This window comes from Carcharodon carcharias, chromosome 3, assembly GCF_017639515.1.
Source record: "Carcharodon carcharias isolate sCarCar2 chromosome 3, sCarCar2.pri, whole genome shotgun sequence".
NCBI classification, from domain to species: Eukaryota; Metazoa; Chordata; class Chondrichthyes; order Lamniformes; family Lamnidae; genus Carcharodon; species Carcharodon carcharias.
The window spans coordinates 171,087,055-171,101,035 of NC_054469.1; the positions used below are offsets into that span (position 1 = coordinate 171,087,055).

General features: G+C 38.8%; 1 protein-coding gene across 9 annotated transcripts in view; it reads left to right on the forward strand.

The window, feature by feature from the left end:
• Positions 1-13,981, forward strand: part of LOC121275778 (triple functional domain protein-like) — a 650,960-nt gene that overhangs the window by 410,910 nt on the left and 226,069 nt on the right. For all 9 annotated transcript variants that reach the window (XR_005942563.1, XM_041183384.1, XM_041183386.1 and 6 more), the window contains 2 exons: positions 9,793-9,894; positions 10,638-10,777. Coding sequence is in view for 8 of the 9 variants with exons in the window: in XM_041183384.1 (XP_041039318.1) it covers positions 9,793-9,894; positions 10,638-10,777 (242 nt within the window). In the remaining variant the exon portion in view is untranslated. The remainder of the gene's footprint in view (positions 1-9,792; positions 9,895-10,637; positions 10,778-13,981) is intronic.

Consider the following 13,981-nt stretch of genomic DNA (forward strand, 5'->3'; position numbering starts at 1 on the left):
TCAATCACTCCCAGGTAAACCTTCACCAAGGCAATAGTAACCTATAGACTTTAAACAGACACTAAGCAAAGCACATTTGACTTCCAACAATTTCAAAATGAGCTTCCTTGCAATTTGGCTCCTTTGCGGACACAGTTATAGGTTTACAGCCTGGTTAGATCTTAAATGCCTCTGACTTACACACGAACTCCTTTCTGTTTATACCTAGCTTCCCCATTGAATGTAAATTTTCCATGGTATCCTAGGCTTTTAACGTTACATCTTCTAACAAGAACATCTTAATCCCACTAATTTTCTTAATAACATAAACACATTGCTTGGTGCCTCCCAGCTGGGTGCAAGATTTTACTCCCACTTTTGAATGTTTTATTCAACAAATGCAAATTTACACTTTACCTTCTATCCTCCTTACTGTTTACCCAATTAACATATCAAATTACTATGCAGCAAAGCACCCAGACCAGCTGGCTTTAATTTAATTAAGACACACACAGTCAAAACACATGGACACAGACCCTACTACAACTCTATTTTAAAAATAATTTTCAGTAACATTATAGATATTAATATCTCTTCATGACACCCTACCTATCAAAAAATGAACCGTGATCATTTTAAAGGACGGCTTCATTTTTAATAACCCATCTCACAGTATCTCCTATACTTATTACACTATTACATTACCAGGTATATGCATTAACATTATATATATATATGTAATACACTCAAGCCCTTGGTATCAATAGAAATCACTCCAATTCAGTGCCCAGGTTTTTTTAAAAATGTCTAATTTCCTCTTTAAGCTTCAAACTCTTGATAACACATCTGCAAACAGATTTGCTCTACCAACAACATGTACAATCGTTAGATTGAATGGTTGTAATAATAGACTCCACCTGAAAAGTCTTGCACTTTTGTCTCGAAATTTGTCCAAAAACTTCAAAGGATTGTGGTCTGTATAAACAGTTGTTTCTGACGAATTGTTTGCCACATAAATTTCAAAATGCTGCAATGCTAACGCCAAACTCAATGCTTCTTTTTTGATCATTGAATATCTTCTCTGTTGTATATTCAACTTCCATGAAAAATACCCTATCGGTTTTTCAATTCCAGTGTCGTCCTCTTGTAACAGTATAGCCCCAATGCCTACATCGCTTGCCTCAAAGGCCAACTTAAATTGCTTGACATAATTGGATACTGCCAAAACTGGTGTCATAGTTAATACAGTTTTCAAATTGTCAAATGGATTCTGATACTCCAGTGTCCATTGAAATTTCGTGTTATTTTTAATAGTTACCAGTAGAGCAACCACTTGGCTAAAATGTGGCACAAATTTCTGGTAAAACCCACTCATGCCCAGAAATCTCAAAACTTCTCATTTTGTTGTAGGCACTGGGAAATCCACGGTAGCCTTGACTTTCACATCCCTTGGAGCCACCTTACCATATCCAATGGTATGGTCTAGATAGGTAACTTGCGCTGTTGCAAATTCACTTTGAGCCAAGCTCATCACCAAATTAGCTTCTTGTAATCGAGAAAATAATTCTTCCAGATGCTGTAAAAGCTCATCCTACATCTGACTGAAAATAATCAGATCATTAATATAAACTGCACAATTGCTTAGACCTGCAATTACTTTCAGTCTTTGAAATGTCACGGGTACATTCGTCATACCAAATAGCATGACTTTAAACTGATATAGTCTATTTGGTGTCACAAAAGCTGATAATTCCTTGGCTCTTTCTGACAACGCTGGCTGCCAATATCCTTTTAGCAATTTTTGTGATAAATTTCGATTGCCCCACTTTCTGAATGCAATCCTCCGACCGTGGTATGGGATATGAGTCCCTTGTTGTCACCACATTCATCTTTAGATAGTCCGCACGCAGCCTTTGTGTTCCATCCGGTTTTGGTAACAGCTCAATAGATGAATTCTACTTACTGCAACTAGACTCAGTGTTTTCATTTTGAAGCATAAAGCCAATTTCTTTTAGTACTTGTGATAACTTTGCCAGATTTAATCGATGAGGATATTGCCTTATTGAAGATGAAACTTGTACAGGTACATCATGTATAGCTAAATTTGTCTTTCCCCAACTTATTTCCACAGATAGCTTTGTGTAATTGCAATAGATTTTCCAAATCACTTTGACATTTGTTTGGAAGGTAACTCAATATTTCTTTTAAACTTTCAAGCACCCCTCATTATCCAATTTGATTAGAGGAAAATCAATTTCAGAGCCCTGCACTTCTACCTCTTCCTCAACATGCACCATCACTAATTCCTCTTTTGTTCCTCTTCCCTGTCACAGTACTTTTTAAGCACATTTACATGACACACCCTCTGCTTCTTTCTTCTACCTGGAGTATTTATTAAATAATTTACTTCACTCAATTTCTTTTCAATCCTAAACCTTGCGTTTAATGAATTACCTAGTACTGGTAACAGAACTAGCACTTCTCTTCAGAAACAAAACTACGAGCTGTAGCTTTCTTGCCTGCCTTCATTTTCATTACTTGTTGTGACACCTTTAAATGTCCCCTAGCCAACTCACATGTTCTGTTCAATTTTTCCCTGAAATTTGATACATAATCCGGGAGAATAGTTTCTGAATTTTGACCCACCAATTTCACATTAATCAATTTCAGTGGTCCCTTACCTCATGACCATAACGTAGTTCAAAAGGGTTAAAACCAGTCACTGCGTTAGAAGTGTCTCTAATAGCAAATGACAAGAATGGAACTCCTCTATCCCAATCCTGTGGATAATCCTGACAGTATGCTCTTATCATAGTTTTTAAAATTTTATGCAATCTTTCCAAAGCTCCTTGTGACTCCAGCTGATAAGCTGTTGACTTAAATTGCTTTATCCCCAAACTGTTCATTACTTCCTCAAATAGCTGTGACATGAGTTTTGACCCCTGGTCTGATTATATTTTCCTTTGGTAAACCATATCTTGTAAAAAATTTAGTTAACTCCCCCACAATCTTCTTGGTTGTAATATTTCTTAAAGGTGTCACTTTAGGAAACCTGGTAGAACCATCCATTATTGTTAATAAATATTGATTTCCACTTTTAGTTTTAGGGAGGGGTCATATACAATCAATCATGACCCTAGTAAAAGGTTCTTCAAATGGTGGTATTGGGATGAAAGGTGCAGGCTTAATCACTGCTTGTGGTTTCCCTACAACCTGACATGTGTGACGTGCTCTACAGAATTTGACTACATCCTTATGCAACTCTGGCCAAAAAAACTTCTACCTTTTCCTATGTTTTCCTAATTCCTAAATGTCCCCTCTTTGGAATTTGATGAGCAATCCTCAGCATCTCATTTCTATACCCAACTGGGATAACAACCTGATGCACCTCCCTCCAGCTTTCATTCACTGAGACATGATCCGGCCTCCATTTTCTCATTAAAATATCACTCTTAAGGTAATAACACACCGGAATGCATTTTGCCTCCGTTTCCGAGTTAGCTGCCTGATATAACTGTTTTAATTGAAAATCATTTTTGTTTAACTCTACTAACCTCCTTGAGTTAAACACTTCAGCTGAATTCTTCCTAAACAATGTTATCAAACACAGCGCCAGCTAATTGGATTTCGACACCTTCTTCTTGCCTTTGAATTGACTGCCCTTCTTGTTTCTCTTGGTTCAATCTATGAACCTGTGACCTCGTTACCACACAATCTGGAATCAGTCCAGGATATTCTCTCTGCAGCACCTCTGTTGAAACCACTTATACAGGCTGCTTAACTACCATAGGCATCACCCAAATCTGCGATCCAGCTATATCATTACCCAAATTAAATTGAAACCCTGCAATGGGCATTTTTCCACTACCCCAACAATAATTTACCTGTTCACCTTCCATTTGCTCTATAAATTCAAACTCCAGAAGGGGATAGTTTTAGCACCTCCAATAACCCCATGTATTAGTACCTGCTTCTGCAATACTCCCTCTGAATATCAAATGTCATTATCCCACTACAGTAAGAATTGACTAGCCCCTGTGTCTCTTAAAATTTTAACATCTTTACCTATTCCACCCTGTACACATGGAAAGATTTTCCCTGCACACACAAAGTCTTTAAGCATTTCTGCAATTTTCCCCTGGGAATTCTCTTAGGCAAATTGTGAACACATTCCCCATTCTTTACCTATCACTCCTTCTTTCTGTTTTACCTGTACATTCACCATTGGTTTTTCTGGAACCTCAGAATCAGTAATACTTTTATGTCCAGAACTTTTCTGCACTCCAGTAATTCCAACGGATTTTCCCAGTAATTTCTAACACACTGACTTTGTATGCCCCACTTTATTACAATGAAAACACTTCAATTTTCAAATGTTACTCCTACCCTCAGCACCTTCCTTTTTATTGTGAGAAAAAAACTTCCTGAGAATTTCCAGCTACTCCTCCTCTTCCCTGACCACCCACCTTCCTTTCACCTTCCCACTTTCTAACCTTTTCCAATTTGAAAAGGTGACAAAAAAGGATGAGCTAACTCATAATCATCAGCTATCACTGCTGCTTGTCTTACCATTTGAACCCTCTGTTCCTCCATATGAGTCCTCACTACTGAAGGAATTGAATCTTTACATTCTTCCGAAAGAATTACCTCGCTAATGGCTGTATATGTTGTCTGTATTTTTAATGCTCATATCCATCAGTCAAAATTACTTTGTTTTGCTCTCTCCAACTCAATATAAGTTTGCCAGAATGTTTTCTCATATTCCTAAATTTCTATCTGAATGCCTCAGGAACAAACTCAAATGCACTCAAAATAGCCTTTTTCACTGCATCATAATTCACCCATACCTCTCCAGATAGCAAAGCATATACCTCATGCGCTCTACCCACCAACCTGGATTGCAACAACAATGTGCAGTGATCCTGTGATCGTTTCATCTGTCTATCTACTCAAATGAAATAAAGAACGCTTCAACATCTTTTTCTTCAAACTTTGGAACTGTTTGTACAAATCTAAACATCTCCTCACTGGGTTTTAGGTTAAAGGTTTTATTATCGTCAGAACTCTCCTCAGAATCTGCGATCTCTTTTTTTTAACTTCCAACCTGTTAAACAGGTATACTCTTTCTCTTTCTTTCTCTCTTTCCATTGCCTCTCTTTCTTTATATTTCCCTCTTGCCTGAAATTCCAGTTCCAGTTTCCTTGCTTTCGCCTTCCTTTCTGCTTGCTCGCTTAGAAATGCCCTTTCTCTCTCCTTTGCTCCTAATTCAAATTTTTTCAGTTCATTTGCTTGTTCAATTTCAAGCGTCTTCATTTGTAACTGAAGTCTCACTATCTCCAGCTGTGACTCACTAGTGTCAGGTTTCACTTCCAACTGTAGATGCTATGCTATACCTTTATATCTGCTTTCTTCACCCCAACAGATAACCCCAATTTTAACTTACCTGCCAACTCTGTTAACTTATTCTTAGATTTTTTTATAACCCAATCAGAGTTATATCTTCTACTCCCAGACAAGTCTTAGAAATTGCCAAAGCCATCTTGCAGTCTCACTACTTATGAAAAACTTCACCAACTCCTATATTCAAAGCGCTTCTCGTACTCGTAATCTTAAGATTCACCAATTTCAAAGCCGATCAAGCAATTGCAAATGTTATCCCGGATGAGCCCCCAGTTGTAATGGCAGAGCAGTTGGTAAAGACTGAGTTGCTTAAATCCCACAGAGAAACTTGAACACTGTCAGAACCTTTATTTTCAATTGGTATGTTTGAGATGCAGCTCTGTATTGAGGAATAAGACTACCGAACCTCAAGAGGTTTTTTATATAAAACTAAATTGGGCATTTATTAATTTAACAACAAAGTAAACACATACACGTATATAAATTACTACCATAATATCTTTTAAACAAATCCCCTAATTAATCACTCCCAGGTAAATCTTCACCAAGGCAACAGTAACCTATAGACTTTAAACAGACACCAGGCAAAGCATATTTGACCATATGAATTTAAAATGATGTTCTTTGCAATTTGGTTCCTTTACAGACACACTTGTAGGCTTACAGGTTGGTTAAATCTTAAATGCCTCTGACTTACACACAAACTCCTTTCTGTTTATACCTAGCTTCCTCTTTGAATGTAAATTTTCCATGATATCCTAGGCTTTTAAAGTCACACCTTCTAACAAGAACATCTACATCCCACTAATTTTATTAATAATATAAACACATTGCTTGGTGCCTCTCAGCTAGGTGCAAGATTTTACTCCAGCTCTTGAATGTTTTAATCAACAAATGCAAATTTACACTTTACCTTCTATCCTCCTTACTGTTTACCCAATTAACATCTCAGACCACTATACATCAAAGCACCCAGACTAGCTGGCTTTAATCCAGATAAGACACACAGTCAAACACATGGATACTGACCCCAATACAACTCTATTTTTAAAATAATTTTTCAGTAACATTATAGATATTAATATCTCTTCATGACATCCCCCTCCCTATCAAAAAATGAACCATGATAATTTTAAAAGACAGCTTCATTTTTAATAACCCATCTCAAATTATCTCCTATACTGGTTGGAGATGTACCTAGCACAAAGGAAGATGGTTGTGGTTGTTGGAGGTCAGTCATCTCAGCTCCAGGACATCACTGCAGGAGTTCCTGAGGGTAGTGTCCTCTGCCCAACCAACTTCAGCTGCTTCATCAATGACCTTCCTTCCATCATAAGGTCAGAAGTGGAGATGTTCGCTGATGATTGCACAATGCTCAGCACCATTTCTGACTGCACAGATACTGCAGCAACCCATGTCCAAATGCAGCAAGATTTTGACAATATCCACGCTTGGGCTGACAAGTGGCAAGTAACATTTGCACCATGCAAGTGCCAGGCAATGACCACCTCCAACAAGAGAGAATCCAACCATCGTCCCTTGACGTTCAATGGCATTACGATCACTGAATCCCCCCACTATCAACATCCTGGGGGTTACCATTGACCAGAAACTAAACTGGACTACCCATATAAATACTGTGGTTACAAGAGCAGGTCAGAAGCTAGAAATCATGTAACTCACCACCTGACTCCCCAAAGCCTGTCCACCATCTACAAGGCAGAAGTCAGGACTGTGATGGAATATTCCTCATCTGTCTGGATGAGCGCAGCTCCTACAACACTGAAGAAGCTTAACACCGTACAGGACAATGCAGTCTACTTGATTGGCACCACACCCACAAACATTTACTCCCTCCGATGCAAAGTTGCAGCAGTGTGCACCATTTGCATGATGCACTGCAGGAATTCACCAAGGCTCCTTCAACAGCACCTTCCAAACCCATGACCACTACCATCTAGAAGGACAAGGGGAGCAGATAGATGAGAACACCATCACCTGGAAGTACCCCACCAAGTCACTCACCATCCTGACTTGGAAATATATTGCCATTCCTTCACTATCACTGGGTCAAAATCCTCAAACTCCCTTCCTAACAGAGCTGCGGGAGTACCTACACCACATGAGCTTCAGTGGTTCAAGAAGGCAGCTTACCACCAGCTTCTCAAGGGCAACTAGGGATGGGCAAGAAATGTTGGCCCAGTCAGCAAAGCCCACATCCTGTGAATGAATAAAAAAAAATGCCTCGGAGGGCTCAGGCTCTCATGGCAGGTCATTGCCAATATTTAAATAAAAACAAAAAAACTGCGGATGCTGGAAATCCAAAACAAAAACAGAATTACCTGGAAAAACTCAGCAGGTCTGGCAGCATCGGCGGAGAAGAAAAGAGTTGACGTTTCGAGTCCTCATGACCCTTCGACAGAACTTGAGTTTTTGAGTTCTGTTCAAGGGTCATGAGGACTCGAAACGTCAACTCTTTTCTTCTCCGCCGATGCTGCCAGACCTGCTGAGTTTTTCCAGGTAATTCTGTTTTCATTGCCAATATTTGCAGCTCCTGGAACAAGACCTCCTTCACGGTGGCTGTGAAGATAGCTATCAATAGAGGGCCACCCCTTCCCCCGGTTCTAACTGCTTGACCCTACTCTATTCTGCTTGAAAAGAAAGCAGAATGTGTGAGAAGTGGAATGTGTGGAGAGAAAAGAAGGCCATCATTTTTGGAGGGTGACTGTGAGCTCTGTCTGTGAGATGGCCCAAAATTGAGGGTGTGTGAGAGTTTTGGCTGTTCACATGGGTGAGTGAGGGGGTGGCTGGAGAGAGGAATGAGTGTAATTGCAAGGTGCCTTAGTACAAGAAGTGCTGTGCAGGAGAATGCTGGGATGTCAGAATGTCAGGCTTGGCATCTGAATGTGTTACACCACTCACCTGCCATACCCTCCTGAGGTCCTTGAATCTCTTGGGGCACTGTCTCCAGATTCACAGGACCCTCTCCTGTTCATTTTCCTGAATACTTCCATCCATGACTGCTTGTTTAGAGAAACTGTCTCCTTCCTCCCATCCTTGGCAAATGTCAGTTTCAGTCTCTCCAGGAGTTTGGTGGTGGTGGTGGTGGTGGTGGTGGTGGTGGTGGTGGTGGTGGTGGTGGTGGTTGGGGGCGGCGGCGGTGGCGGGCGGGCGGGCGGGTTCTAGTCTTCCTAGATGTCCTTTCCATTCCAGTGGTTGCTGAAGCCTGAGGAATCCATGTGGAGTTCATCCATTCAGAACTCTGACTTGGTCCATTTAACTACAAATTCACCAGATTCAACAAATCATCCCACCCACACACTCTAGAAACCTGGAAGCAGGATGCTAATGCTGTGTTCACAGCAGTTTCCAGTGGTTTCCCAACCCACTGCAGGTCCCTCCATTTCAACTTGAACTATAATTTCAAATTTTTGCCCTATATGTTGAAGATATGTCAGCATATAGTAATATCTATTGTCTATCCCACAAAAATAGATGGTAATTGGGGGCTTGGTAGTGGTCAGTGGGAATGTCACTAGACTATTAACCGGAAGACCCAGGGTAATGCTCTGGGGACATGGGTTCAAATCCCCCTATGGCAGTTGGGAGAATTTAAATTCAATTAATAAATCTAGAATTAAAAGCTAGCCTTAGTAACGACGACCATGGAACTATCATCAATTGTCTAAAAATCAATCTGGTTTACTAATGCCCTTTAAGGAAGGAAATCTGCCATCCTTACCCAGTCTGGCCTATATGATTCCAGATCCACAGCAATGCGGTTGACTCTTAACTACCCCATGAAATGACCTATAAAGTCACTCAGTTCAAGGGCAGTTAGGGATGGTCAACAATTGCTGGCCTTGCCAGCAACGCCCACATCCCAAGAAAGAATAAATACTAAAAAAGCAGTGCTTTACATTATAGCTTTTGTTTTCTGGAAGATGTATGCATGATCAGCATGCCATCAGGGTAGACCCTTGGAAAAATGACTAAATTTGCCATGTCTTAAATATACATCTATATGTAAACTCTACATAGTATCATATTCCCTCTGCAATACGTTATTTAAAATACTCTCCAAGGAAGACTAATGATACATTTTGGTGCAGACACTGCAGCACTTAATTTTTCTGTCTGTTTTGTGATGATCTTTGAACAGTAATGCAGCAATTATACTTGTTCATCCTCTCAGCTATCATTATGATATTACTATTTTCTGTTTTATTTTGTTGATTTTGTATATGTACTAACTGTGCCTTCTGATCTGCTGTAGACTATTCAGAAATTTAATTGGTGTAGCAATAATACTCTAGAAAATTGACACGTCAGATATGAGCATTTCTTGCCAGTGCATGTATTATCAGTTAGAAAACAAAGGAGGATTGAACAAATATTTTTTCTGTTTTTTAGACCTCAGAACTTGGGGTTACAGAGCACGTTGAAGGAGATCATTGTAAGTTTGCATTGTGGGTTGGACGGACTCCGACATCAGACAACAAAATTGTTTTAAAGGTAATTTTGATTTGCTTTTAGAATTTGAGAAGTTTCAGGTAACTTAACACAAGGTCATTTTTGGCTTAGCTCTATTCATGCTCTGTTCAGTTGTGAGAAGTTGACTGTGGTTCAGCACTGTTCCATCTCCTTTTCTTGTTCTTGAAAAAATAGTAATATGGATCGAGATTAAGGCCCTTCCATGTAGCAAGCAAAAGAAGCTGAAAATAAAACTATGCATCCTATTTTTATTCCTTTTTCTTCCTTCAATAAACACCTGGCTTCCACTCTTCAGCTGCCCTCATTAGCATGATGAAAGCCAAAAACTCCCCATCTGGAGAAACCCACATGCCTGACATAGTTACACCACTCCATGGTATTGCGCCAGTCATAAGATTGGCCTTTGATCAAGACACCAGTTGAGATTGTGGACCTCAACAGTGAGATAGTAACACAGTAGATTAAATCAGTGAATTAATAATTAATTAATTGCAGTAAAGCAACTGACTTATTTCATTGTCCACCCCATTTTAGTTCTATTAATCTTTGTAAATAATGAGCATATGTTTGCAAGAGGTAAATTTTATAATCTGGTCATGTGCCCCTCTATATGCTTTGTGTAATGAAATAATTTATAATTGAAACCTATTTTATAAACAACTGTCTTACAATTCCATAACATACACTCTGCAGAGAAAATATTTCATCTTGATTATTTTCTCGTGTGTACCTTTTTGTCTTGAATCTTACTGTTTGTGTTGAAGGCATCCAGCATTGAAAATAAACAAGATTGGATCAAGCATATACGAGAGGTTATACAGGAAAGGACTATTCATCTGAAAGGTGCCCTGAAAGAAGCAATCCACTTGCCCAAACCTACATCTCACAAACATAAAGGGAGAAGGTGAGTGTTGACATCTTGCTGCATCACATAACAGTTTAGTACTTGTTTTGCATATTGTCCTAGTAAACTAAGATATCATCAATACTTAGTGTGCATTGAATTTTAAGCAAATCCTTTTCAAAAATCATGACATTGGATGCATGTAACCTTTCAGACACCTTTTAACACCATTTAAATGTGTCTTCCTCTATAAATGCACAAGTTAGTTATATGTATGTTGAACAGTGAAACCGACGCCAAATTTACAACAACCTACTTACTCATCAGCGTGTAGGACTCAGTTTGCCACCTTTGACTGATTAACTTATTTTGTGCATCTGTAATAGGTCTAAGTTAGCGAACTCCATAGGTGAGGGAATGACAGATGAGGAATTAGGTTGTTGCAAATCTGATTTGAGTTTCAGAGTGGACTGCTCCGCAATGCGTATATTTCTTTTCTCGGGCGTTTGAAGATACAATCGGGTATACACTTGTGTAAAAGCCGATCCTAGATTTTCAGGGAACAAAGCCAGAAAATTCAGGGCCAAAGTATAATCCTGGAGATGTTGACAATTCAATTTCATTGTAAATGTATAAATAATAATGAAAATGAGTATTGGTAACTAAATGCTTAAAACATTCATGTTCAAGTTTTGTTTTTATTTCTTCAAATTATTGAAGTGATCAAACTATGAATGATAATTAATATGAATTCTTTAGTGTTTTTGATTTTTTACTTTATTTCATTGTGACGGTCTTTTTTGGATTTGACTTGAGTCCAAATCAAGCCCATATATGTCAACCCCTTGAAAACTTTACCCATATAAAAGTCAACTCCCCTGACTTTTAGCCTAAAAAATTTGACTTCTACGTCAGTATATATGGTAATTTAATGTTAGCAATGCAAATGAGCACTCGTCTGCACAGTGTCACTGAATGGATTAAAAAGCAGCTGAACCTAAACTGAGCTACCACAGGGACAGGTTCACATTGTGTTAATTGACTGCTGATCTTGTTCACTTGATTTGGTGCCAAGACTGAGGGGACTGGTGGTGTGTAACAACATGTCAGGAATGAAAAATATTCAGTGCCTTCTACCATAGATTCATATCTGAAGTCAGAAGGTTCTAATTGACAGCTATGTAGTTTGCAGGAATATTGGCAGAAAATGCAGAAGTTTCTTGAAAAGATTATTAAATTACATTTCAACATTTATGTAGCTACAAGTCTGTAGGTAAATTTTCAGCAGCATGATGGTTTAACAATAATAATATTGGATGTGCAAGAAGGTAATATCAGGCACAGGTTCCAGGGACATCGGATGCACAAGTTTGCAGTGCTTCACTTCATCTAAATGTCATATATAGTGAACCAATGTTAGCCTATTTCTTCTGATTACTCTGAGTATCAAGTACTAAACAAAAGTTGAATGTCAGCCCCATTAGAAATATTGTCACTGACACATTTGCTTTCTTAGTTGAGTGTTGCTAAGAACTTTACCATTGTGCCATGAGGAGACGGAAGGCATTCGTTAAACAAAGTGAAATGTCAAAAGATTTTGATGTCCACAATATAACATTTGTGGTTCGAAAATTCTGTTTGTCTTGCAAATTGAAAGAAGTAATTTTCTGTAAATATTGCTGAATGGTACTGAATATCACAAGTGCAATGGGTTGCCATAGTGACTGCCAAATTAGAGAGTAATTTGACTGCAGCGACGCCTGATGATCAAAAGTCAGACATTTACAGAAGTGCTTTTGTGTGCTGTGTAATGTCTAGAAGTGTTTTTATAATCAGTAAAAAGAGGTTAATCTTGATCCACTACTCAGAATCTGAACTTTAGGCCTGTCTTTCTCTCTGGTTCATTATTTTTGTTTAATTTTTATGGCCGCTTTCAAAATCCATTGATGTTCAACTTTTAAATTTTGCCGATGTTTTATGCCAGAACAATTGATATTGTTCAAAGGGATATTAAGTGATTCCTTTGATTTCTTTTCCAAAACCAGCTAACACACTAAATCTTTAACTTGAATGAGAGATCAACACATGGGCATTGCTTTTGTGTCATTATTTATTTGTATTTTTTAGCAACAATGTGATAAAATATAAAAGGAATATTGGATATTTGAAATGCTACATTCTGTGTGGCGTAGGTACACCCACAGTGCTGTTAGGAAGCTCCAGTATTCTGACCCATCAGCAGTGAAGGAACCAAGTCATGATGGTATGTAACTTGGAGATGGTGTTCTAGGTGGTAGAAGATACAAATTTGGGAAGTGCTATGAATGGGCATTTGTGAATTGCTGCAATGCTTCTTAATATGTGCTGCTGTCCTGCCAGGTAGTGGAAGGAGGAAATAAATGTTTAAGGTGATGGATGAAGTGCCAATCAAGTGTGCTGCTTTGTTCTGGATGGCATTGAGCTGTTGTTGAGTGTTGTTGAAGTGTTGTTGAGTGTTGTTGAAGATGTGCTCATCCAGCTAACTGAAGAGTATTCCATCACACTTCTGACTTGTGCTTTGTAGGTGTTGTAAGGAACATATCTCGATATTTTCTGTTGGACTGTGGATTAAAATTATAATGGCTACAGTTTGAAAGACATGTCCACTGGAACAGGATGAGAGATGTATACAGTGTTGCATTCCTGGAACAGAGTGTGCCATGAAAGACAGGATAGTGCCAGAAAGGAGTTCTGGACCAAGGGAGCTGCCTGGTAACAACATTTTAATTGGCCCCTGACCAGGTGACCAGGTTTTGTGTGAGGCCAGAGCAGCTGAATAGCTCCTAGCCTGTAAGGAAAAAGACCTTTGACCTCTCTCTCCTGTGTAAGATTCCAGTAATCCTATAATAGTAGCTAGCTGGCTTTTTCTTCTCATATCTCTATAATCTGTTCTCTCTCTGAAAACCTCTGACACGAGGCAAAGGGGAAAATCATTGTTAGAGATGTTGAAAGGCAAGTGCTCAACCAGTGAACTAACTACTGAAAGTGCTGGAAGACCACCTTGTGTCATCAACAAGATCTGGAAAAAATTTGGAAGACACTGATCAATATCAACCTATTGAATCCTGTACTCTGGGATTGGTGCTATTGAACTGTTTTATCCCACCCTTAAATCCATGTTTTTGTGTGTCTTGTATGTGTTTGTATAGGGACTTAAGAAGGGGTAGAGTTTAGGTTGTAGAGTTAGAAATTAACAGTTCATATTTCTCTTTTTTGTCACTGGTA